General features: G+C 38.2%; 1 protein-coding gene across 1 annotated transcript in view; it reads left to right on the top strand.

The window, feature by feature from the left end:
* Nucleotides 1-412: 412 nt before the first annotated feature.
* Nucleotides 413-26,438, top strand: part of kdr (kinase insert domain receptor (a type III receptor tyrosine kinase)) — a 36,629-nt gene continuing 10,603 nt past the window's right edge. The window contains exons 1-17 of the mRNA XM_088349183.1: nucleotides 413-618; nucleotides 3,418-3,511; nucleotides 3,577-3,779; nucleotides 3,850-3,971; nucleotides 5,371-5,539; nucleotides 5,640-5,779; nucleotides 7,675-7,858; nucleotides 7,924-8,044; nucleotides 10,604-10,770; nucleotides 11,344-11,500; nucleotides 15,642-15,762; nucleotides 15,856-15,967; nucleotides 18,101-18,448; nucleotides 20,100-20,246; nucleotides 20,308-20,439; nucleotides 24,253-24,359; nucleotides 25,992-26,127. Coding sequence (XP_088205309.1) covers nucleotides 564-618; nucleotides 3,418-3,511; nucleotides 3,577-3,779; nucleotides 3,850-3,971; nucleotides 5,371-5,539; nucleotides 5,640-5,779; nucleotides 7,675-7,858; nucleotides 7,924-8,044; nucleotides 10,604-10,770; nucleotides 11,344-11,500; nucleotides 15,642-15,762; nucleotides 15,856-15,967; nucleotides 18,101-18,448; nucleotides 20,100-20,246; nucleotides 20,308-20,439; nucleotides 24,253-24,359; nucleotides 25,992-26,127 — 2,515 coding nt within the window. The 5' untranslated portion in view covers nucleotides 413-563. The remainder of the gene's footprint in view (nucleotides 619-3,417; nucleotides 3,512-3,576; nucleotides 3,780-3,849; nucleotides 3,972-5,370; nucleotides 5,540-5,639; nucleotides 5,780-7,674; nucleotides 7,859-7,923; nucleotides 8,045-10,603; nucleotides 10,771-11,343; nucleotides 11,501-15,641; nucleotides 15,763-15,855; nucleotides 15,968-18,100; nucleotides 18,449-20,099; nucleotides 20,247-20,307; nucleotides 20,440-24,252; nucleotides 24,360-25,991; nucleotides 26,128-26,438) is intronic.

Raw genomic sequence — 26,438 nt, 5'->3', positions numbered from 1 at the left:
ATTCAGGTGCACATTTTTTTTTAAATCAACAATCGAAGGCTCGTGATACCAGTATCAACTACTGCACCAGTGCAATATATGGCTCCATGGCTAATCTGCACCAAAATAGGGTATCGGTATCACCCCGACTAATTATCAACTGAGGTTAAGCTCTGCAGATAATAAATGGATGGATGAATGATCAAAATACGTATAATGGGACCTTTTCGAATAATTAAGTAAAGTTGATAAAATAGCAGAATCAGAGATTGAAAGTGGTGTTATACATGGTCGGAAAGGGAAAAAAAAAAAGTTAGATGTGGAAAATTCTGTTTTGTGATGTGAAAATGGAGGTGTCCTCTCAGGCCAGGGATGCTCCTCCCCTGCAGGCTGGTCAGCTCCAGTTGTCTTTTCTGTCTCCCCTCTCAGAAGCAAGTCCACCTCCATTGGAACCTGCTGCTCAGCACTTGTTGCTGGTTATTCAGCACCTTCCGGTTCGATGGATTGGTAGTGAACGGATTGTTTTATTTGATTCTCTCAACATTTTTTCCCCAAAACTATTCCTGGACTTGGTCGGTGGAATAATGGCTTGGGCTTTTTTCACTCTTATTTCCTGTCTGGAACTTTGTTTTATTTCTGGTAAGATTCATTCATTTTTATAAAATTTATTGAAATTATTTAGAGGCTTTCTTAAAAAAAAAAATTGACGTAATTTTTTTTGTGTGTTTCTCTGTGACTTGTTTTTTTTCCACACAATGTCTGCTGACGTCAGGTGGGTGGGGGGGTCAGCCTGCATCCTCCGAAACAGGAACCCCACCTAGGCCGCACTAGGGTCCAGGGCTTTTTTTCCCGGCTTCCTGTTTTGACACATCTCCGGCACTTTGTTGCCATACTGGGGATTAACTACCACAGGAGCATAAAACGTGGAGATAAATTTTCCTCGATAAGTGATGCCAATTGTTGAAATAAATGTTTTAATAATCTTTCAAAGACTTTAAAGATGAAATTATTTGGGCACAATAAGAAAATGGATTTTATTAGGTCTCGACAATTTGTATGCTGTGAGGCTAATCGGAACAATCTGGGAAAGGACGTATTGTGCTGTAGCATGGCTCATGCATGCATTTTTGGATATGTTTTTTTTGACAAAAAAGGCCAACAGCCTCAATAAATGCACATACACCTCCCATAAACCCTATTAAACCTGCCTACAAGTGTCATTTGGATGGATTTTCTAGCAGGTGGTTTCGGTTATGTGCGATTATTTTTCAAAGGCCCCGTCATGAGATGTGTCCACACAATTTAGTACTGAAGTGCAAATTTCCTTTTGCAATTTCAAAGGATACTTCAAAAATATAGAGGCTTCTTAACATATCAGACCTATTTGCCCAAGTTTATGTCAGTTGGTAAAACTCCTTTCAGAGACAGATTTTCCTGGATGCAGTATATATTTTTTTAAATACACACATTGCACAATGCACAATGTTGACATTTTTTTTTCCACTATGATGACTATTTTTTGCACCAAATGCATATGTTGACTATTTTTTGCACCATAATGACTATTTTTGCACGAAATGCATATTGCACAAACCCTTACGATACCAAACTGTATGTAACATCCTACATGCCGACATTTCTTGTGTAAATATTGTGTGAATTATAACTATAACCTTATTCTCCTTGTTGTATAACCTTATCTTCTCTGTTCCTTTATCTTCCTGTTTTTTTACCTAACTGTGAATGTGTGAAACTGGAATGTCATGCCCAATTTCGTTGTCACAATATGTTAACCCATTTTGTAACAATGACAATAAAGGTATATTCTATTCTATTCTATTCTATGTTCACCTTGATGCATAGTTTTACAGATATTGGTCAATTTTCAGGCATGTTAAGCACCATAAAGCTGTATGTAGTAATTTGCTTTAAAGTTTTCAAAAATGGCCACCTGCCACCAAAACATGTCTAGGTTCCTGTTTTTACACGGGGTGACTTAAATTTAGTGTTTAGGGCAGGAATCACCAACAAAAAAAATTGAAATAGCCATAAAAGACCCCAAAGAACAAGAAACTTATTCATCAGGAGCCACAAAATCTTAAAGGCCTAATATAAACCAGTTTTTAAAAAAATGAATATGAATCTAAAATGTTTTTTAAGCATTTGGAAGAGGTTAAGAATGTTTTTGTCATGTTTCCCCTCCTACATAAAACCATCACGAAAAAAATGCCTCCCCCATCTTTTCCTATTTTCAGAAACCACTGAAAAAGCTCCGGGGAACCACCTGGATAGTGCTAAAGAGACACATGGGGTTCTAAAGCCACATGTTTATGACCCCCGGTTCAGGGAATCGTGGTATGGGGTTTCATGGGTTAAGGCTTATGGTTAAGGTTAGGTGAGGGTATATGGTACTAGACAGTTAGGGTAAGAAGTTAGAGGGTTGAGGGTTGGAGCACGCATATCAAACATACCAGATCCGGCCCCACGAATGATTTAATTACCATACATTTCTGAATATGTAGAAAAAAGAAGCAAGTCCTTTGGTTGGTTTTATGAAAAATCATGATCTTTTTTAGATACAGTCAAACCAAATGCTCTCTCTGCCCGCTAGAGGACAGTGGTTAGTTTGCATAGTGGGGTGAGTTGGTTCAGGTGTAAACCTGCATTTACTAAACTGCTAAAATAAACAAATTAACATATTCAAAACCAAACATGAACATCTTTTTTCCCCATTGTTTCTAAATAAATATTTTGCGATTAGAAAATATCCCTTGTCATCTGTGAGTATGATATATAGGGTAGGTTACTAACGCAGGCTGAATGATAAAGAATAATACTGAAAAACAAAGCTTAAATTTTGGAGTTAACATTCTTTTTAACCCGCCTGAGAACAGAGAGCCGAACTAGGTTTGACATCCATAGGTTAGTCGTTAAGTCAAGTCAAGTCACATCTATTTATATAGCCCTTAATCACAAAAATCTTTCAAAGGACTGCACAGGATTACAATTACACCATTACCTGATCTTAAACCAACATGCGGGCAAGGAAAAACTCAAAACCTCAGCGTGAGGAAAAAAGAAACCTTGAGAAGGGGCCTCACAAGTGGTAATCCCCGTTCCAGGATGACCAGGGTGGAATAGATTTAGCATTGAGTTACAGTACACAAACAATGGTAAACATCAATAAAAGAGAACACTAGGTCACATGTTGAAATTTGTCCGGAATGTGTATGACAGCAACGATGCCCCCAGCCTGTAAACTAGTCCAGAAAGTCCATGGTTAATGGTTAATAGTTAAGGGTTAGGTTGGTTAGTGTTGGCAGGTTAGGGTGTTGGGTTTAGGGTTAGAATCTGAATTGGTCTGTTGTTGGGGAACATTGAATGGCTGGTTTTCCTATTTATTAACTCGGTCACTACTCTAACTTTTTTTCTCTAAAGCTGTCGATCTGCGTTTTACATCCGACCCACCAATCCTGAACGTCCCTGGTGTGCACAGGATGAACAAATCCGACAATTTGGAGCTCACATGCAGGTACGTCCTCTTTTTCAAGCGGCTTTTCTGTGTTATCTCCATGAAACCATATTCATTTTCCACAGAGGTCGCCAGAACCTGCGTTGGAGCACCCCTCCCACTAGTTCTCGATTTTCCATTAGCGACTGTAGCGGTTCGGGGCTCTTTTGCACCGAGTTACGCATCTCCAATGCCACCGTAAATGAAACGGGACAATATCGATGCTCGTACAGTGATCTCAAAGGTGAAGGTAGTGGCACATCAGTGGCGGTTCACATTTTTGTTCATGGTAAGGTTTTTAGTTTAAGATTAGTCAAGTAGATAGTAAATAATTTGAGATGTGGTGTTTGGGATTTCAGACAGCAAGGTGCCCTTTGTTCCGTCTGAGAAGGAATACGAAGTAGTGTTCATCCGAGAAGGAGAGCGGGTCATCATACCGTGTCGAGGATCTCTGGAGAACCTCAACGTCACACTTCACACTGTGAGGAGATTATTTCTTTTGAGGTTTATTGGGTTCAGCATTAAAAAAATAATTTACTTAAAAAATGGTTGGCATGTTTTTTTATTGTCAGTTTAGGTATTATGCTAAATTTTATCCCGTTTTTTCTTCTTTCACTTCTTAAAATCAAAAGATTGGTTGTAGCAGAACATTTTGGTCATTAACGTTTTTTTTTTTTTGCCATGAACTAAAATAGTAATTCTCCAGTATTGTAGATAATTTTGGTAATTTATTATGTTTCTTATGTTAACAAAAAAGATTTTTGTTTTGACAGAAAAAAGACAATAATTAAATATTTTAAAACTATCTGTCGATTATATAAGAATAGTTTTTTTTTCTTAAAATAAGAAAAGTGATTCAAATTTTAAGATGTATTTACTAACTAAAACAACAACATAAACATTTTGCAAGAAAAAGATAAAGTACAATAAATCTGATGCAATTATCTGCAATATGAGGAAATTGTGGTCAAATATTACATTTAAAAAAGTTTTTTAAAATAATGTCATCAGAATTTTTCCTAAAATGAGGAAAACGATCTTAATGTTATGATTTTTTTATTATTTAAAACAACATAAAAAACACAATTTTCATAATCTATTTGCAAAAATCAAAAAATAATCATACATGTATGCCATATGAGCACATTTTGCTTAATTTGGACATTTTTGCTAGTGTAAAAGCAACACTTGTTTGACTAAGCCAAATTAAAATAATTTTAGTTTCATGTAACAGTTTATCATGTTTTGTCTATAAAAAAACAAATGTGAACAATGTTTTGTGGTATATATTTGAAAAAAAAATCCTGAAAATCTTGAAGGCTTTTTCGGTTGGTGTGCGCCGTCACAGAAAATTTTATAAATTATCATCAACTACAGCGGGAGTCTCTTACCTTTTTCAAGCTGGTAGCTACTTCTTGTTACTAATTAGCGCAAATAGCACTCTGTTTGATATGAAAAAAGACCCTTGCTTTAAGCTAAACTTCGGTTGACTTTTTATCGATTACAATTTTTTTTCCGGTCTTACATGTGAGTGAAAAATTCAAAGTAAAACATTTAAAAAAACAAACCATAAAACCCTATTTGATATGCATTTTTAAAATAACATGTCATGTGATTACTCTGTTTTCGCCATGTCATCACCTTTTAAATATCAAGATAAGGTTAAATAGACCTGGTCAATCACCTATTAAATATGTTTCGAAAATCACAATGACTCAGCACAGGTGAGCTATTTTCAGAACCAATCTGTCCGATCTTCAGCTGTCCTTAGAGGGCACTATTGTAGCCTAGGGCATCACGCTAGAGACCCCTGAAATAGGGTTTCTTTTTTACGTCCTTGCCTATTCTCTGTTTAAACCATTCGCCTCCCTGTCTGTCAGAAGTATCCAAACAAAGAGTTCCATCCAGACGGAAAGGATACCATGTGGGACGCCAAAACCGGCTTCACCATCCCAAGTTATCTGATCAGCTACGCTGGCGTTGTGTCCTGCCAGACTCGCATAGGCAACGAGACCTTCAAGTCTCCCCTCTACGTGGTGGCCGTCGTGGGTGAGGAAAAGAAAACCTGTACAGAGTCTTAGGAGAACAATGCACGCTGCAGGCCAACTGACTATCCTCCCCCTTGCAAAACTTGCACCCACTTCCGCAGGATACAAGATCTATGACCTGACTCTGGAACCGGCGCAAGTCAGGTTGGCTGTCGGGGAGCGTCTGGTGCTCAGCTGTACCGCGTACACTGAACTAAACGTGGGCATCGAGTTCAACTGGACGCATGCTGGACAGCCTTTGGTTAGCACAACCCTTCAATAAACCACTAGAGCAGTGTTTTTCAACCCGGGCACAAAAGTGGGCCGTGAGACCTTGTCTAGTGTGCCGCAGGAAAATGCCTAATCTCTGCAAAAAATAATGCCATTGTTCAAAATAGATACAGAAAGTGACTGCAAATTGCACCCATATCAGTATATACCAATTATCTGCTCATGACATAGTTCAATAATTGATAACTCATTTTGTTTCAAGAACCTGATTACAATTGCACTGCAAAAAAGGCAAAAACAAATCAAAGTGAAAAGTGTGCACATAACTTTTCTGATTTTAAAGGGACATTGTGTATTATTTAGTGCCTCCTAGTGGTAAAACTAATAATAAGCAAAAATACATGAACCATCATTTTAACATGCATTTGAAAAAAATACTCAGAATAATTTGCATTTTACATAACATGAGCCTCATTTAAAAGGGGCTGGCATGATTTTCTGCAATCTTGCTGCTATAGTCTCACACACACACACACACACACACACACACACACACACACACACACACACACACACACACACACACACACACACACACACACACACACGCGCGCGCACGAACACGAACACCTAGAAAAAAAATATCTCTTTAGCCAATTAAATTCTCCGTAGTTTGTATTCTTCCTTGTGCTTTGTGGCACTTGTTTTCAGTTGCACTATACATTGCAGTGACATCTAGTGGTTAATTAGTACACAGTGTCCCTTTACTACTGTGTTTTGTTTAGAGAAGCTATTTAAGATTGCACAGTAAAAAACAGTAAAATAAATCAAATAAAGTAAAAATCTTTCCCATAAAAGTTATCAGGTTTTAATTATTTTCATACTATACGCAAAAATAATAGAACTGTTAGAATGTATTAAAAATGTTCCACTGTCAGATAATATATTTTCAATTCTAATATTATTTTTAGTTTTTTGGGGGAGAGAAATAAATAAGAAAAAAGTAACCACAAATGATAAGAAAAACTTTATGCAGTCAATTTAGACAAGATGATAATTTGACGTTTGAAAAAACAATGTACATAGAACTGATAGACATAGTACTGATTTGAAATATTTTCGATAGTGAGATTTCAGAGACATTGTGTATTATTTAGAGACTTGTATTATTAAAAAAAAAAACGTTTTTCAAAAAAGCAATATAGATTTGAATAATATGAGGCTCACTTAGCTGGAGCTGAGATGATTGTCTGCTATCTTGCTGCTACGGGTACCCAAAGACCCTAAAACCTCTAGCCAGCATGCTTTTGAAGTCAGGAAAAGTAAATGAGAATCAAGTCAAGTCATGTTTATTTGTATAGCCCTTTATCACAAATAGTCTCAAAGGGCTGCACAGACCACAGAAGATTGCAAACCACAGACTATTATTACACAATCTCCTGATCAGAAACCTACATGAGGGCAAGGAAAAACTCAAAAACCTCAACATGAGGACAATGAAGATACCTTGAGAAGGGACCGCACATGAGGTAAACACCCTTCCAGGATGACTAGGCTGCAATGGATGTTGCAATAACAAATACTACACAGATATTGTCAACATAAACAATAGGTTATTCATATGCTATAGAATATAAGTGTGTTTTAAGCCTAGATTTAAACAGTTCCACTGAGGTTGTAGATCAAATCTCAGGGGGAAGGGCACAACACTGACTCTTGATTTTTGAATCAATATGCTGCAAAATGCTTGTTTACTTTTAATCACCATAGTCTGTATTTTTATTTGTGCTTCATAGCCCTCGTTTTTGGATGCAATACAAAAAACTTCCGGTGGTCACATATTACACTGTGTCCCTTTCATCAAAAAGAGTCTGCCTCGGCTCAAAAAAGGTACAGACATTTTATTAACCTTCACACTCTCTTCAGATGACGGGTAACAGTTCGAGGGCAGCACACATGACGCCTCACAAAAAGAAGCTGTGGGACTCTTTGGAGCTGTCCAACACATTGGTGGTGGACAACGTGACGGTGGAACACACTGGTGAATATACCTGCACGGCCTCCAGCGGAGCCATGGAGAAAAGTGCCACGGCCTTCCTCAAGGTCTACGGTAGGTTTACTCAAAATGGAACAGGAACGAAAAGATCACCGCGCTGAATTTTATATCATTCCCAGAAAAAATGTTCATCGATATTAAGGAGCCCTGGACCAAAGTGAGGGAGGTGAACATGGGGGGTACGTCATCAACCTCCATTCCCGTCAGGTACACGGCCTACCCTGAGCCCAACTTTAAATGGTAAGTTGCGTCTCGAAAACCACTCAAACAAAATGTCTTTTGAAGGATGGATCCTCTGTCTGAGGCAAAACATTCTCTTTATCGACTGTAATCCTGTTTGGAGTTCAAACATGAAAAATACAATTCTCAAAATCTATACGAGTGCGATACACCAATACAGTTTAACTTCATAATTTCATCATGTTTTCTCTCAAAATTGGTCTACTTCAAGCAGTGGTCGCCAACCTTTCTGAAAGCTGAGAACTATTTTTTTGTTACTGACTAGCATTAAAAGCAACCAGTATGATATTTCCAGTTCGTAATGATCTGAGGTCAAAGTACTCTCAGTCAACCACTAAACATCATGCCAGTTAGAAATTAAGTTTCCTAGATAATCACAATGAAACATGATTTATATTACGAACCACTCCGTGGGCTCCTCATGAAGTTTTAAGTGGCTATCTGTTGGAGACCATTGACTTGTATAAATATGACTTAAAAACAGTTAGTTCAACTAAAAATGTTTTCCTGAAAAAATAATAAATGTGTGGCAGGCCATAATAAGTCATTTTTTAAATTTGTATTACTTTTTGCCCAGGCAAATACATTCTATTTTATGGCCAAATTTAATAAATACCAGTAATTTACTACAAATAAAATCGAAACTCATTTTTTAACATCAAGCACTTGTTGGAATACACTCAAATTAAATTAGGTAAAGAGAGTAACAGGTAAAAATATTACTTTTAAATATAGTAGATTTTTTGTATTTTTCATATAAAAACCTCATTAAAAAAAGCAAAATACAAAAAGTATGAATCAGTGGTTTATGAATTGCAACCGCAATACATAAAGACAAATTTATTCAATAGAGATTTATCTTTTTAAAAACAAAACAAAAAGAAAACAGCCCTACAAAGCATGTACTTCAACCAAAATGTTACTCAAAAGTTCAAAGTTTAGTAGACACTCAGTATAAGAAGAGAAGACATCAATGGATATTAAACTTGCGAGGCGATCCCAAACCACGGATAAGAAATTGAAAACTGTTCCAAAAGACCTCCTCTTGGACCTTTTTTTAAATTGAATCTCCTGGGTTAAAAAAAAGGGTGTACACAGCAACACAATTGGCCGATAATGACTAAAATAGAAACAGTGCATAATAGCAGTGTTGAAACTCATGACAAAAACTTAACGGACACCAGGGCAGACAACTCTGAAAAGTTGCCTGCCTAGTCATAAAGTTGTCTGCCTCATTTTTCACAATAAGACGACTAATCACAAAAAATAAAACATTGTGGCAAAGTATTAAGGATTGATAATCAGAAGATATAACAGAGCAACACTTTAAAATTAACTTTATTATAAATCAACTTATAACATTCATTGCATGCATATGACACCGCTGTTTTCCATCTGCCATCAGTATGTACCTGTATTTACTCATTTTCATTCATGCAATATTTGGGTTGCGTCGTCTGCTACAAGCAACGTGAACTCCTCTTTCCACGATACTTTTAATGTACGTTTACGTTTTGTAGCGTCATAAATTTTGTTGGCTTCTTTCGAATCTTTCTTCTGGCGCTGAGGTTTTGGCTTGATTCCTAACCATTCATTCACTTTTCTTGTGTTCTCTGTGCGACTACTTTGGAAAATGATACGCAAATGCGCGACCTTATAACACTCGGGAAAGTCCGGGAGCACTAAATTATTCGATGCAGGCTTCTGATTGGCTGCCGAGTATGCAAATTGCCAAACGAACCGAAATTCAGAAATTTCCAAACCAAAAGAAAATTTCGAAATCTGATTAAGACGAACGTTTGATTTGAAAAAAATAAAATAAAATAAAATTAATAAAAATGAAATATAATTTTTTTTCTTTGTTGAAAAAGTTGTCGGCCACCCGGGCAGAGACGTTGTGTAAGTTGTACGCCCGACATAAAAGATGCACGCCCCGGGCGGCCGGGGAGACGTTATTTCAGACACTGATAATAGTCCCAATTCCAAACTGGCATCCTATGCAATCTATTTTTTAGGTGTCCAATATTAAAATCAGAATAGAATTCAAAAGCTAAAGAAACTAAATATGAATAAAATGATGACTCACAACACGTGGTAAGCTTTCTCTCCTGGCTTTGATCTCTTTGATCTCCGGCAAAACTAACATAAAATGCAACAGAAACAAAATGAAAATAAATCCAAACAGCTTGCCAACATCAATTTTGCCGTTCCATGTATTCCGTTACTCCCCAAGCCTGCACAAAACTTAGCAATTTTATTCATATTTAGTTTATTTTGTCTTTTATTAGCATATTTGGTATTGGAGTAATCCAAAAGTAATTGAAAGTAATCAAGTTAAAGTAACCCGACCCAACCCTGGAATATGCCACACAATTCAGCCATCACATGGATTTCAGCCAGCGTATGTTATCGCAGTGCACCAAACAGAAAACAAAAACAATCCATCATAATGCTTGGAGAACAAAAGTAACCAATTTTTTTTCTTAAAAGTTTTTTTTTCCACATAAATATTTTCAAAGTATCCTTCAAGGCTCGCGTTGAGGGTGTTTATCCCCACAGGTTAAAAAATGGCCTTCCACTGAGGGAAGACCGCCGGATCAAACAAAGAAGCGACGCCCTCATCTTTCGCGGCGTCACTGAATCCGATGCCGGAAACTACACGGTTGTCCTGAGCAACAAAATCACCAAAGACGAGCAGAGGAGATCCTTTGAGCTCCTGGTTAATGGCACGTCATTGTTACGAACTTAAGCTTAAAGTCCCGTTTCCACTACACGGTTCTGGCCTTCCTCGCCTCGCCTGGCTTCTCATGGCCTTTCCCGGCCTCTCCCTGGGTACCATTTACATTATAGGTCGGTGCTGCGTCTTGACGTCATTTCACATTTAGCTCAAATCTTTGGCTCAAATCATTGGCCCAAACCAGAAGCACAAACACAATTTAGCGGCAATAGATGAATAGGGCAGAAGAGCTTTAAGTTAGCAAACACTGTATCTTGTCAGAAGACGACGAGGCTGAATTTCGAACTGAAAATAGGACGAACTGAACCTCTCTGAACAGTGCCCCAATTTTAGCACACCAATCAGTAGTCGGCGGTTTTATGTCCACAGTCCGAGGTATAGAACCTCAACGGAGAGGGTACCTAAGGCCAGGCTCCAAGGGACTAAGTACCTGATACTTTTACCTAATGGAAAACCAAAAAAGGCGAAGCGAGGAAGGCCAGAACCGTGTGGTGGAGAAAGGGCATACGTTTTCCTCTTGCAGGCTGGCAGTATCCATAATTGTAGTTTCCTCCCATTTTAGTTCCTCCTCACATCATCGAGAAGGAGGTGGCAATGGATACGGATGTTTTTTTGCACGGCAGCAGCCCAACACTGCGATGCACCGCCCGAGGCTTCCCCACGCCCACACATGTGCAGTGGCAGTGGATGTCCACTGATGACTGTCCAGAGGCCTTTTTGTGAGTTTTTGTTTTTTGCAGTGGTTCTCATATCAGCAGGCGTAAAGGCACTTCACGGTGTACGCAAGATTTTATTTAAGGCGTTCTGTAACCTCACTACTTTGCGCTTTGTTATCTGTGGCCTCTGCGCCTTGGAGGTTGAAAAATATAGCGATCAATTATCCCAGACCTGTGAGCCAGGGCTGGTAGGGGGCATTTTTGTCAGGCCTGGCGGCTCTTTTTATCGTTACTGTATTTATGCCTAAAATGAACTGCACCTGTGCGGCTGCAATCCATTATCCCTAATCCCCTATTGATGTGAGCGGAAACAGGCAGAAGGCACTTTTGAGGGGAGGCCTGTTGTTCTAGCCCGCCTAAAATGTAGCGCATGGTTGTGGGCGTTATCCATTATCCTTGGTCGACTATTCCTTTGAACAAAGGCCGGCACAGTGCATTTTCCTTTAGTAAGTGCTGGTAAAGCATGCCATTGTGGCCTGCATCGGACGAACCACACTGTGCTGAGAGCTGGGACGGAGAGAGCAAATTTGTCTCAGACGTGGGGGCTCTTTCTTCCCATTCTTTCTGTCTAAAATGAACAGCACATGCATGGCCGCGATCCATTATCCCTGTAGCATATATGGGTGGTAAATGAATTCTAAAAAACAATTTATTGACTAATTAAATTGAAGAGCCGAGTTTATTCTTTTCAAAACTCGTCTTGCCTTTTTAGAGCACCACATACGTTTTTAGATCATTATGTCAGGAAAACGGATGAAAAACCTTGTTTAGTTGTTCTGAAGGGTGGCTACACACCCTTAATTTTTTCTACCGTTTTGATGGTTCAATATACTTTAACCAAGACACACACTCTAGGATTTATAGAATTTTCTTTTACTAATCATTTATGAAAGAAGCTTGAATAGAACACAAAACAATAATAAGAAAATAAAACAGAGACATCTAGAAGTTGAGAACTTGAACTGGCACCATTTGGATGGACAACATTGGCTTGATTATTACGTTATTGTATTTTATGTCACACTAATACCAAAACCTAGCAAGAACGAAATGTTCTCCGAAGTTCTGTTTCAATGAAGATGACGGCCCAGTCTTTGTCTTCATCTGTAGTGCGATGAGGAATCCTGGTATGCTTGAGCGCCAGTTGGGATGAGGACAACAGGATGCAGGGTTTTGAAGCAGAAGTTGACTGCTGGTGGCTTGAGGCTTCTCTGGGGTCGCTGGCTCGGTTCACTGGTTTGGCCACAAGCTTGATCAAGCTTGGCTGCTGACTTGGCAAGGTTCTCTGGCTGCTTGTTGAACTGAAACTTGGTCAGGACGGGCCAGGGTTTTGGTCCAGTTCTTCTCGTTAGGATATGCCCTCTTGCGTTCTTGCTAGTCAAATTCAAACTGTCCTTGCAAGGTGATACGTGTACCAGCTGTCAGTTCCGGTCTCCTGGGAAGGGCGGACCTCCTGTGGTTGAGTTGTCATGGCAATCTTTGATGTGCAAATGCAAGCTAATGCCCCGTCCCTAATCTCACTGTCCACCAGTATCAGTCAGATAATATAGCTATGTGATTGACTTAAAACACAGCATTCACGTCACATGTGTTGACATTGTTTAATCATTTTCTGACATTGCAAAACAGAATTCTGACCAAACGTTGAACACTCTACATCCCTGTGCCAGCCGAGTGCATATTAAAAATGGATGGGAGGCTACAGGTCCCCATTAACCACAATCAAAAAGGATTATTATTTGTTTATTTAAGATATATTAAAAAAAAATAGCATAAATGCAAACTCACAGCACTTCCTTTCTTTCTGAACTGAAAAAAGAACATGCTGTATTTCCACATTAAGTAATTAAATGGAAAAACAAGGATTTTAATTAAATACAATGTCAAAGATTCTTAGTGCAGTACTAGTTAAGGGTGCACTTGGCTTCCAAAATATTTCATTAGATAGGACTTCTGCAATACATTGTATTATTGAATCAGCCAGTCTTCCATCACACGTCTACAGCGGGTCTAAAATGCTGCAGCTTAACTTTTAAATGGCACCCGTCAGAAGGAGCACATTACACCAGTTCTGGCTTCCCTTCACTGGCTGCCCGTGCATTTCAGGGTTTATTTTAAGATTATTTTATTTGTTTTTACATCTTTGAACGCCTTTGCCCCTCCTTACCTCAGTGAGCTGCTTCACTGTCATGTCCCTGCTCGGTGCCTCAGGTCAGCCGATCATCTGCTGCTTGGGGTATGAGGTCTAAGAGGAAACTGGAGCATTTTCTGTTGCTGCCCCCAAGATATGGGAAGCTGCGTCATCAGTTGGACACTTTTACATATTACCTATGTTTTTTAATTAATGTTCACTACGTTTTGTGTATTGTCACCCAATCCAACATCTATTGCAGCCTGGTCACCAATTGTGTGGCCCCTTCTCAAGGTTTTTTTTTCCTCATGTTGAGGTTTTCAGTTTTTCCAGATCAGGGAATGGCGTAAATTTTGCCTGTGCAGTCCTTTGAGACATTTTGTGATAAAGGGCTATATTAATAAATGTGACTTGATTTACTTCACCCAGTACAGTAGAAGTTCCAAGCTACAGCTAAGGAATGTTAACAAAACAGGTGGAGACAATGACCAGATGCGAGGCGAAGGTCATTTGGTGACCATTTGGAGTTGACCATCAGTTATCAGAAACAAAGCACTTATGCAACAGCCTGCAGAGGAGCATCAGGCTCCTTATCTGCCGGCTGCACATCTTACCACTTCCTCATGTCTGAATCGTGCTTGGTATCCTGTTGTCTTCTTTTTTTGTCCAGGACTTAATTGTATTTTAGGAAAAATACAACATGGCAAAACCAGGACATCGAGGAAATCACATGAGGCTGCGGACACGTAACTTTTAAGTAAAACATACGTAACAGATTCTCACAAAGGTTGACAGAGGACCAAGCAAGCAAAGTCCATCCTTACTCTAGAAACTATCATAGTCCTTGTCATGCTTTGAGCAATGTAGTAAAGGCAACATTTTTGTGAATACCTCATCTCTCCCCTTGCATTTGTATCCTTTATGTCCTTTTTTGGGGTGGCGGGGGGGATTGAGGATTAAAAGGACGCTGCATAATATTTGACCACTAGATGTCGCTGTGTTGTAAAGTGCAACTGAAAACGAGTCCTACATAGCCCAAGGAAGAAAACAAACCATGGAGACTCAAAGTGACCAATTTGCACAAATTTTGTTCTCATTTTTTTGCACCGTTTTTCTCAACGTTTTTAGTTTTTGGGATTACCCATCGCAGCAATATAACGTACAATTATGTCAGCTCTCTCTAGGTAAGCCAGATGTTCCATAAAATTGATAAAGACTTCTTGGCCCGAGTATTTTTTTCCCTTTATTTAAATCAATTATTTAAATTAAGCTGTGGTTAATGCGTCTGCACCTCAGTTCTGAGGCCACGGGTTAAAATCCAGCTACTAGCCTTCCTGTGTGGGGTTTCCACGTTCTTCCTGTGCTTGCATGGGTTTCCTCCAGGCACTCCGGTTTCCTCCCACATTCCAAAAGCATGCATCTCAGGTTAATTGGCCGGTCAAAATTGTCCCTAGGTGTGAATGAGCGAGCGAATGGTCTGTCCCTGTGTGCCCTGCGACTGGCTGGCAACCAGTTCAGGGTGTCCCCTGCCCACTGCTCGGAGATGTCTGGGATGGGCTCCAGCACCCCCGCGACCCTACTGAGGATAAGCGGTGCAGATAATGGGTTGATGGATATATATATATATATATATATATATATATATATATATATATATATATATATATATATATATATATATATATATATATATATATATATATATATATATATATATATATATATATATATATATATATATATATATATATATATATATATATGAGAGAGAGAGAGAGAGAGAGAGAGAAGTCCTTTATAAAGTTATAATGTTGGTTCTGCTGTGGTCTCGCTAGCTTGCGATGTACTTCAGACTGGACAGAGAGCAGTTAATGATTTCCTGTGCTTTGTTGATGACTCTTAGTATGTTTGTTTTCATCACGATAAGGTTTTTGTCATGTTTTATCTAGTGTTGTTCAGTCTGACTGTGCCTGCCGTAGTCCTAAATGCTCTGATTACTTTTTCGGCTCACAGGCCGGGACTGCCGAAATCGGACGAGCAAATAGTCTTCTGCAAATCTTGGCGTGAGATCCACAATGGTACCACGCACAACCTTGTGGAGCGGATTTCCACTAATGTCGATCACAGCCAAAAGGTACTCTCAGTACGTGTTTTAAATCTGAGATAGTTGGTTGATTCATGGGACCCGGAAACTAAAACCAAACAAAAATCTTTGGGGCTTTGACAGAAAATGGTGAGCTCCTTGAAGTTCCAGAAAGCTGAAGTGCACGCTCTGTACCGATGCACAGCCGCCAATAAAGTGGGAAAGGATTCCCGAGTGATTTTTTTCCACGTGACACGTGAGTAAGCCCTTGAAGATGTCATGTCTAGCATGGATGTCTTCTTCGATACTTTATTTGTATCTTCTACATCATCACGGTACTCAAGTGGATTTTTTAGTTAGCTTAACGCCTGTATTGTTTCTTTTGTTTTTAAATTTTTCAAATTTAGACAAAAAGTTTGCATTTGAATTAAATGAAAGACACAATTTTGAATTTCAAAACATTTAAAGTCAATTCTGTACAATTACCTACATTTATCAAAAATCTTTGATGCGTACCTAGAATCCCTCTTGCAAGATTAATAGTTTTTATGAAATGCAGTGTTTTGATTGAAATAAAAAAGCGGGAATACGTGTCTTAAATGATTTTTTTGTTATTGCTTCACATTACGAAATAAATTCTGTGTTATTCCACAGAAAAATATCTTTCATTTTCGGAGTATTTAACAATTAGTTTTTGTACTTAAAATTTTATTGTCCTATAGTTGTATTGATTCTTTGAAAAAAATATTATTTTTAGCTATTTGTCAAATTAAAAAAACTCCAATTTAGTTTTCATCCTATTTTTTCTTTCTATGTTAAAGGCTTTTTTAAAAAAACATCAAAATTTAAAAGATCTGACAAATTGATAATTGTAGATTGAAACTGTTCATTATTGAACTATGTAAATTCACTTTTTGATTACTAAAGTCAAATCAGTTATTTTATTTTCCATAGTTCTTTGTTTTCTACAGCACCTGTACAAGAATAGAGTAGTATTGTTTTTCTGTCATTGATAACAATGCAACAAGCATTGTTTGCAATGAGATTGATGAATGAATGAATGAATGAATGAAAATTTTATTTCGAACATAAAAATAAAAACAGGACAAAAACAATGAGTCAACAACGAAATAATGTCCCACAAAATGTTCGAAAAGGGGTAGTCAGAAGCAGATGCTTATTTTTCCTACCCCTTTATCTTCCCTATTAAATACATTTTATAGATAGCTCCCTCTTGTGTACAATACAACAAAATCTCATGGATATACTTATTACATAGGTCAGATATCTATAATTATAAGTTACAATAATCACATATTTTATACACTAATCTTCGCAATACCCATCCCTCAACATCATAATGCGCATAATGTCACTGCGGCACCAGTGATAATATCAATAAAAATGAACACAATATTTATAACAGTTCTGATGTGATAATAGCACAATAACAACAAGTTAGCCATGGTTTGAAGTGCAGTATTTCCAGTCTCCCTCATATCCCATTTTCTTCATCTCTGTATTTCGCCAGTAATGCTTTTTTGTATTTAAATTTGAACACATGGATATTTGGACATTGTTTGATTTCATTTTGCAAATTATTCCAAAGTCTGACTCCACACACAGACACACACATACTTCTCCTGGTGGTTCTCACCTTTGGGATTATGAATTCACCACAGCCCCTCAAGTTATAGTTTCCCTCTTTCCGAGTGAATAATCTTTGTATGTTTTCTGGCACTATGTTTTTGTTGACTTTAAATAACAGTTGTGAAGTGAAAAATTTTATTAAATCATCCAGTTTCAATAAATTGGACTGCATGAATAAAATATTGGTATGATCCCGATATCCTACCCTGTGTATGGTTCTTATTGCACGTTTTTGAAGGATAAAAAGGGGCTGTAGTGAACTTTTGTAATTATTTCCCCAGACTTCTGCACCATATGTTAAATATGGCAGAACGAGAGAACAATATAATAAATACAATGCATTATAATGTAAAAGAACTTTGGTTTTATTAATTATTGAAATGCTTTTAGATACCTTTGTTTGTATGTGTCTGATGTGTTTTCCAACTTAGTTTATTGTCTATTATGACCCCTAAAAACTTAATTTCTGATACAATGTCTATTGTGACACCATCCATTTTTACTTCTAAATTGATCATGGCGCACCAAAAAAAATTGAATATGGAGAAAAACAAGATTTAAAAAAAAATAAGATAAAAAGAATGTCAGAATAAATAGGCAAACATATTGTGCTTGGATATTGGTCTGGGTCGTAATATAAGTGCAATGCAAAATAGTGCTATGTCATTTAACAGAAAAAAAATTCCCAAATAGGTAACTAAAAACAGACTGCAAGTGTCTTTGTCCCTTTTGTCTGCAGGCGGCTTGGAACTAACTGTGTCGCCATCTAATGAACCCCTGGAGGAAGAGAACGTCGTTCTGCGCTGCAAAGCTGACGGTCTGATGTACGGCAACCTGGCCTGGTTCAGGGTATCCAACCGGTCTGGGTGGGAGCGCGCGGCAGCCGTGCAACCGTGCCGCTCGTTGGCGCTGCCGCCGACGCCGCTGCTGCGCCACGACGCCTTGACCGGGGAAGGCGACACAAACGTGAGTTTGGAGCTGTTGCTGTCCAACGCTTCCCGCCAGGACGAGGGCCTCTACGCCTGCCAGGTGGAGAACCTCAAGACCAAGGAGAAGACTTGTCTGCTGCGTTATCTGTCGCTCAGAGGTGAAAGGACACGTAATGTTTGTTTTTGTGAGATGAGACCAAATTCCACCAAAATCTTAAAAGTACAATTACCAGTGCTAATGTAATGCTCTGCAGATATAAACATATCTGAACTGAGGGTGTGTTAAAAGTTTACTGTATTATATTTGCTTTCTCCCATTGATCGGGCTAGTAACTATAAAATGCATTCATACCACTAGGTGGTAGCCAAGTCATTTTTTTCTGTTTTACATACTAATTATCTGCACATGAAGTAGTTCAGGGATTTTTTTTAGAGAAGCTGTTTAAGATTGCATTGCCAAAAATAATACAAATAAATCAAATAAAGTGAACATCCTAATATTATTAATGGGGCATTGTATATTATTCAGCGCCTCATAGTGGTAAAAAAAACATCATTTAATAAAAAAAAAACTATATTGATTTGAATAATAATACATGAACTATCATATAAAAGTGCATATTTTTAAATACTTGTCAAGACATTTTTATTTATTTTATATAACATAAGTCTGGGCAGCACGGCGGCGCAGGGGTTAGCGCTTGTGCGGCACAGTTCATGTCATGGGAACCTCCTGCGTGGGTTCAAATCCAGCTCCAGACTTCCTGTGCTGAGTTTGTATGTTCTCCCCGTGCTTGCGTGGGTTCCCTCCGGGCATTCCGGTTTCCTCCCACATTCCAAAAACATGCATTTCAGGTGAATTGGCCGGTCCAAATTGTCCCTAGGTGTGAATGAGCGAGTGAGTTGTCTGTCCTCGTGTGCCCTGCGATTGGCTGGCAACCAGTTTAGGGTGTCCCCTGCCCACTGCCCGGAGATGGCTGGGATGGGCTCCAGCCCCCCCGCGACCCTAATGAGGATAAGCGGTATGGCTAATGAGAGATGAGAACATAAGTCTCACCTAATGCTAAAATGACTCAGCCATCCTTGCTGGTAAGGGTACCCTCAAAAAACGAAAACCATGTAAAAGTCTGGGCAGAAAAAAGACAAGAAAAGTCTGGCTGTGTCTGTATACATACAGATACAGTAAAACATTAAATAAATAATTACACATTTATTAGCTGTTCGTACCCCAATTTTAACTGCCCACAATTGAGCTTAAAGTAATTTATGTAAACCTCCACTCTTCACAAGCTGATCTGCTATGCTCAGAGGCTCATCTTTTAAACCACACCTATGTCTTTTAAAACATAGCCCCACGAGTTTCAGGTAAAAAGGTTTTTTTCACAAATATATTCTCTTTTTTTTAATTCATTGTTTTTTTCTACTGTTTTTGTCCAACTTTGTTTTATTGTAATAAAATATCTCCTTGGACCTACAAGAATCAGCGGTTGGACCAACATGAAAGTAGATGAGGGACGCGCAAAGGGAAAAGGAACATTTATTTCACAGAAATAGAATCAAACAGAACAAGTTGTGTTTATGTGCTATAGTCCCTTTGACTCTCTGTTGTTTGTATTCTTTCTTGTGCTTTTTAGCACTTGCTTTAGGTTGATTTAAAAAATATACAGACATCTTGTAGTCAAATATTACACAATGTTGCTTTGAAGAATAAACCTTTAGAATTGCCTTAGTGAACATATGGTCCTTATCTAGTGTTATATTAACAATGGTTGTTTTACTGTGTATAATTGTTTTTTTTTTTTTTTACAGGACTGGAAGCTCCGAGGATCCTCACCAATCTCACCGACCAAAAAGTCAATGTGAGCGCCACCATCACACTCCAGTGTGAGGCCTCCGGCACTCCAGACCCGATAGTGGTATGGACTAAAGACAACCACACGGTGGTGGAGGGATCCGGTAAGACGTGCGTCCATTTTCGTTTTCTGTCCTTTTGGTTACGCAGGTGATTTCTCTTCAGGTGTGATCCTGAGCCGGCATGGTCATTTGCTGACTATTCAGCGCATCAAGAAGGACGACGGCGGCGTGTACAGATGCTCGGCTTGCAATAGTCGAGGCTGTGACACTTTGCAGGCCTCCTTGACCACTCAAGGTCAGTATAAAGCACAACTGCACTACTTCCAATGTAGCTTGGGCGATTTTATCAGAACAGATTTCATCTTCTGTGTAGCAAGGTCGATATGATATACTGAGGACTTTAATAATCAATAGTTATTCAACTCAGTAAAATTTATTTCAGATTTTTTAGGTTTACCTCACTGGACTGGCATATTATTTATGTACTGGTCATTATGTGCATCCAAAGGCAAATATGGTTTGAGTCATTTCTTTAAAGGGACAGTGTGTATTTTTTGACTGCTAGATGCATGTAGTACATCTGAAATCCAGTGCTTAAAAACTCAAAGAAAAATACAAACTGCAAAGACTCAAAGTGACCGCACTTTTTCTTGTAATTTTTTTGGTCCACCCTTTTTTTTTTTAGAACCCATTACAGCAAGATAGCCAATAATTATGTCAACTACCTTAAGGTGAGGCTTATTTTATACGAAATAAATGTATATTTCTCGACTTACGAATTAAAAAAAAAATAATATTCATATGATAATTCACGTATTTTTGCTCGTTATTTGAATCAATACTGTTCTTTTAATGAATCTAGTCTTTTCACTACTAAAAGGCACTAAAAATACACACAGTCCCTATAAAATGTTTTTAACGTTATCAAATATTAATTGTAAACTGAAAAGCAAAGGAAAAACTAAATAAATAAGGCACATTTTCAACAGAAATGGTCAAACTTCACAATTGAGTAATACAATTACCGGTAGATGAATAGAAACAAGTAAATAAATAGAAAAATGTATAAAAAAATAAATAAACAAAAATAAACGACACCTTAAACTGATTCAAAATTAAAAGAAAATCCCAGAAATTAAAAGGATGAGGATAGAAGTATGGCAAAAAAATATATATATATTATAAAATTGATAATACATTATAAAATCGGATACACGATGAATTAAACTGTATCAGTCAAATACAATGGAAAAAAGGGTAAAAACAATTAGGCAAAATTGATAAACTATGACCAAAATCGTACTTATTTTAATTTAGATTAAAAGAGAAAAACAATGAATTTGCTGGAATAAGGAGTTGGACTAAAGCCTGAGAAAACAATTTCTTAAAACAGGCCATAACCTTTTAACAGAAACATTAGAAAAATGGCACAATCAGACAAAGGTAGGACATTTTTTTCGCTCTAACAAAAGGATCAGACCATGCTTAAATAACCTGAAGCGAAACATTGTAAAAAGGAGCAAAGAATGATTAAAACAACTGGAACCAGAAAAAAACTTCAATATACAAATAAAATGCCCCAAAATGGCAAATACTTGGAATAAAACACAAATATAAAATACAAAACTTAGTAGTGAAAATTTGCAGATTGCAAAAAATGTAACTTAAAACCCTGCGGAAAAAAGATATAATATATAATAGATATAATATTGTACTGTACTATACATTATCAATGCGACTATTCAGGCCAATATACAGCCTTGAGGAAAAATCTTATCACGGGCATTCCAAAACGGAAGGCATAATTTCCTGTTTGTTGATATTCATAGGAATAACCGCCTAAAACCTCCTGGATTAACCATCCCATTTATATTTAACTTCAAAGACAATTTTTTTTTCATATCAAAGATTTGAAAGAACAACTTCCTCATGACGGGAAGCTGGCTGCGTTTTTGCTGTTCATCCTCTCCGGAGTTTCTAAATCTAAAACAATGAGAGGACTATAGGGGACAAAGGGGAGGGAATGGGGATCAGGCTCGCCCCTCTCTTGTTGAGTTTACCATTGGCGAACACGCAAACAAACAAATCTGTCTACGTGACCCGGGTCTTGCCAGCAGAATGGGGACCTCCTTACAATTGGAGGCCCGCAACGCTGCTAACGAGCTTGACACCACAAATTAGCGCTCGTACGAGAGAGGGAGACCTTGTTTCTACCAACACACGCTTCTTTGTGTGATTGACTTTGACTGGAAATAATTATGATGTTTTAATCAGTGTTGGGCACGTTACTGGAAAAAAAGGATTTACTAACAATTGTAGCGAATTTGGGTGGTCGATAAACCATTTCAGCAAATAATCAAACCAACTAAATTGAAGAGGCGAGTTTTTTTTTTTAAACCCGTCTTGCCTTTTTGGTTTTCCACATTGGTCTTCAGATAATTCATGAAAACGAATGAAAAGCCTTTCAGTTAACCTGAAAGTTTGGATACACGACTATTTGAAGTGAATTCTTTTCACCATTTTTAAAAATTCTACATTCATTTATCAAGACACGCAGACTTTTGGATTTAAGGAATTGTTTTTGCTAATCAATTACAGAAGAAACTTGAATAGAACACCAACCAAAAACGAGAATTGTCACGACCCAGAATGGAATCTCGGACCCAATTGCGTTCGTTTAAAAGCAATCTTTATTGGATTGAGCTGACAGAGCTTGCTTTAGAAGCCGATGGTTGTCGGTCGCTAGCAGCGTTTGGACGGAATGGCAGTTCCGTGACAGGTAGGCAGAATCGATACAGCTTAGCGGGCAGGTCATTGGCCAGGGCAGAATAGCAGGTCGTAAACGTGGGACAGAAAAAGGTGGAAACCGAAGGCAGGCAGGAATCAAACAGGAGAGGTCTTTGGTACTGGAATCTGGCAAAACACACAGAGAGACACAAGTACGGTCTGACACTCCTCTCTGGGCGCTGACAGCTTAAGAGGAGAGTGCCAGCCAATCAGAGAGTGCGCTCCTGCGCGCCAAACGATTGCCCTATGTGTCTTCATTTTGGCAATCATGACAGAACCCCACACTCTTCTCTGGGCGCTGACAGCTTAAGAGGAGAGTGCCACCCAATCAGAGAGCGAGCTCCTGCGCGCCGAACGATTGCCCCAGGTGTCTTCATTTTGGCAATCATGACAAGAATAAGGAAAAGACAGAAATAAAGAAGCACTTCACCCCAAATCCAAGCACTTTTCAATCCTTGAAAACACAACATTCAAAATCAAGCATTTTTAATGATTTCAGTCTACAGTAAGAAGTCTGCAATTTGTCTGCGTTTCAAACGTTCAAAAATGTATTTCCCCACTCCTGGTTCATGTCCAAGGCGTTTTCTTTGGAGTATTGCAAAAATAATTTGCCAAATGAAAAGACCAAAATTCAGGACTCTTTTACCGTAATTTCTGTCCTAATGTTTTCCCCAGAGTTCCTGTATAAGCCCCTGCCTACCATTCTTTACTGGTGACACCCAACCATATATGAGCATGTAATTTTGTACATATACATTTTTACAGTTGTAATTAGTTGTAATTAATAACGCGTTTCAGTACTTGTTACCAAGAAATGTTATTACATTACGTAAACGCGTTACTCCCAAAACTGGTTATAATAGCATGTTTTCCAGTCAACCTTGTTCAGTTTTGCTCTGACTTTCCAGTTAAGTAACATAATGACAAAAGCAAAGAGTGTGGATAGTATCAAGTTGTGTCAAGTTGCATTTATTTGTATAGCCCTTAGTCACAAAATATCTCAAAGGACTGCACAGGCCACAAAAACACCCTCCCCTGATCTGAAACCAACATGCGGGCAAGGAAAAACTCAAAACCTTAATATGAGGGATAATAAGAAACCTTGCGAAGGGGCCACACATGTGGTAATCCCCCTTTCAGTATGATTAGGCTGCAATAGATGTTGCCTTAGGTAACAATACATAAAGAATATTGAACATCAATAAAAATAAAAACATAGGTAATATGCAACATGAATATTATATAAGAATAATGAATAATCTGTATCCCATTATTAGCCCACTTTTTTTCACTCTATTCTGTGCGAATGTGCCAATTACAGGCGCAGAAGAAAAGACCAACGTGGAACTCATCGTTCCCATCGGCTCAGTTGTCATCGCTATGTTTTTCTGGCTGCTGGTCGTCTTTGTCATCCGCGGAAGAAAAAGAGTAAGTATTTCTTTTAATCAGGGGCTGTCAGGTACCACCTCTCTCAAACATTATATATATATATATATATATATATATATATATATATATATATATATATATATATATATATATATATATATATATATATATATATATATATATATATATATATATATATATATATATATATATATACATTATTAATCGTACATGTACATTTATTTAGACATGTCATTTTAAGATCTTGAGTGTATGTTTTTTTTGGATCCAAACAATGCATGTGTAAATATTTTTGAGTCTTATCTCTCCTCATACAGGTGATAGGTAACATGACGGTAATATGTAGCATGCATTTTCAGCTGCAGGAAGCTTTTCTCATTACAATTAAACACTAAGAAACGCTACGTTAATTTTTGCATGGTCTATAATTAATGTCCATAATCGATACGTAATCCTATCACTAATACACATTTTATAGTGCCCCTGTTCTCTTGGGAGTGACCTGTAGGAGGCGATGGCGCTTCATAGGACAATGCCATACAAATTAATCCCAGCTGCCGTTAATCTGCATTTTTTTTTATATCGCGCTTTTCAAGTCAATGACTTCCCAAAGCGCTTTACAATGTGCTCCACATTTCCCAATAGCGGCCTTGCAGCCATGGCGCTAACCTGCTTATTGCGGGTATTAGGGGTTCAGTGTCTTAACCAAGGAAACTTCGACATGTATCGCGGATGAGCCGGGATTCGAACTAGGATCCCTTGATCCCAAGACGAGCGCTCTACCTCCTGAGCTACTGCCGCCCTCCTAATCGTGACAGAGGAAGGAATGCAATGGCAAAGCAAAGATACCAGAGATTAGTGTCGGTGGGTGTCATTTTTAAGCAGACTTGTCAGAGACCGCAGGCATTTACAAGCACTTCACCCAATATGCAAGCACTTTTGAATTTTTTAAAACAAAACATCAATTAATTTCGAGGATTTCAAGGACCCCTACAAACCCTGATTTTAACAGCATGAGTGAAAGGAAATTCTGAATTTTGTCTTAGTGTACTAAGCAATAGGGTCGATGTTGTGAAAGGATAGTGGGATTGTGGACGCGTTCTTAAGGATGGGCTGGGCACCCGTATGATGCGGCAGGGGTAAACCAGTGAAAGCTGTCGGGCCCTGCTGTTGAACAAAAGAGTGTGTAGTGTCACCCTGACCCGAGTGACATGGCCGCTTTCTGGTATCCCTTTTCATCTGGAGGGACGAAAGCATGACCAACTTTGGTTCCCATGTGCCTAACTTGTTTGGGTGTGTGGGCAATTAGGTTGGCCATGGTCCAAAATTTTTGGTGTGTGTTTTTTGCTTTTTTTCCCTTTTATTTTCTTTGTTATTGTATGTGTTTGTCTTGCTGTCGGTCACCACCCCGTGAGGGATATGACCAAGGTAGATAGATAAATCGGACTAAGCAGTTACTCACATCCTCAGCTCACGCAAACACCGGACATGGTTGAATATGTCACGTATACACAGACACACACTGACACGCACAGACACACAAACTGTTTTTTTGCGTCCAAGAATAACAGGGTCACTTTCTACACCTACACCCGCTGGGCCCCTTTTAACAGTGTCATACAGTAATATAAAAATAATTTTCTCTTTCAGCCCAACGGCAGCGATCTTAAGACAGGTTATCTCTCCATGATCCTGGACTCTGAGGACGTGCCCATGGACGAGCAGTGCCAGAGGCTCACTTATGACGCCAACAAGTGGGAATTTCCCCGGGACAGACTCAAACTTGGTATATTAATATATAACAATTTCATGTTTTGCTGAAAAAAAGACTGATTTGATGAGCGTGACTCATTGCTTAAAAAACAAAAATCAGTGCATTATACAAGATTTTTTTTACAATTAACACCGGGGATCAAAATGAGAGAACAATTTACAAACAATTGAATGATTCTGAAAAAATGCCTTCTCTCCTGCTCAACAGTTTAAGGACATTTTGTGGTATCTATACCATGCTACAACAATACTTTCTAGCGAATTTCAACAAAAAACCCTGCATTTTGCCAAAATTACACTTATCAAAATTAGAGTACACTTTCA

Source organism: Urocampus carinirostris, chromosome 12 (assembly GCF_059441175.1).
Source record: "Urocampus carinirostris isolate Australia breed hairy pipefish chromosome 12, RoL_Ucar_1.0, whole genome shotgun sequence".
Classification (NCBI taxonomy): domain Eukaryota; kingdom Metazoa; phylum Chordata; class Actinopteri; order Syngnathiformes; family Syngnathidae; genus Urocampus; species Urocampus carinirostris.
This window is presented reverse-complemented; position numbering and strand designations above follow the sequence as displayed.